The sequence below is a fragment of the Orycteropus afer genome, unplaced genomic scaffold (genome assembly GCF_000298275.1).
Source record: "Orycteropus afer afer isolate SDZICR_OR568_19922 unplaced genomic scaffold, OryAfe1.0 scaffold00130, whole genome shotgun sequence".
NCBI lineage: Eukaryota > Metazoa > Chordata > Mammalia > Tubulidentata > Orycteropodidae > Orycteropus > Orycteropus afer.
The window spans coordinates 3,877,785-3,878,719 of NW_006921717.1; the positions used below are offsets into that span (position 1 = coordinate 3,877,785).

The 935-nt window shown below is 60.7% G+C and overlaps 1 protein-coding gene across 1 annotated transcript in view; it reads right to left on the minus strand.

Annotated features, from left to right (window-relative positions):
- The window catches only part of DPF2 (double PHD fingers 2), a 12,407-nt gene extending 11,472 nt beyond the window's left edge, over positions 1-935 (minus strand). Inside the window, exon 1 of the mRNA XM_042781526.1 lies at positions 904-935. Within this exon, the coding sequence (XP_042637460.1) occupies positions 904-935 (32 nt within the window). The remainder of the gene's footprint in view (positions 1-903) is intronic.

Below are 935 nucleotides of genomic sequence, written 5' to 3' on the forward strand. Positions count from 1 at the left end.
GACTCCGTTTTCCCAAGGTTTGTAACTTTACTTGCAATCTGCCCAGCCCAATGGTACCTTCTGCTAGGAGTGTAAGGAGCTCTGGTAGCACAGTGCCTAAGGCATCTGACTGCTAACTAGAAGGTTGGCGGTTCAAACCCACCAGCCGCTCCGCGGAGGCAAGACCAGGCAATCTGCTTCCGTAAAGATTTACCGCCTCGGAAATCCAACGGGGGTCGCTACGAGTCGGAATCGACTGGATGGCAGTGGGCTGGGTTTGGTTGGTTTTAGTGGGACTGCAGACCGGCGTCAGGCTACGGGAACTCCCCGGGGCTGTGTTCGTCCAGTAGCCCTTGTTTTGACGGCTGGGACGGGCAGGCACAGAGGCCCACTTCTCCGAAGCGCTGTCTTTTCTGGGTCTACTTCCCCACACATTCTTCCCAAGAATATTGTGAGTTTAGGGTCCCTGACACCAAGCCTCCTGACGCCACGGAGCTGTGGGAACACCCGGCCCCGCAGCCCTTCCCCGCAGCGGCTCCGAGCCTGTTGCTCCAGGCGACGGCCGGCCGGGGCCGACTCCTCCACTGAGGAGTCTCGGGAGGGGGCCCGGGCCGCCTGTGTCTTCCCGAGGCAGCAAGAACGCCATACTCGCGGTATCGTAAGCCTTGAGGGTGCACTGAGGCCACCAGCCTCGCTAGGAGGCTGCCCGTCAGAGGCTCCCGCCTGCCCTCTCAGAACCTCCACAAGTTTCCAAAGAAGCGTAGCGTCTCCTCCGGAGTCTCCGGTTGCCCGCCCCTCTAGGAGCCGCACCACGGCCTTCCCGGGCATGGCTGTCCCTTCGACTCGTTCCCTTCCCGCACCGCCCCTACTCCCAGGGCCCTTACAAGACCTCCTGGTCTAGGAGAAAAAGAAACGACCACTCACAGCTTCACTACATTTTCCACCACAGCCGCCAT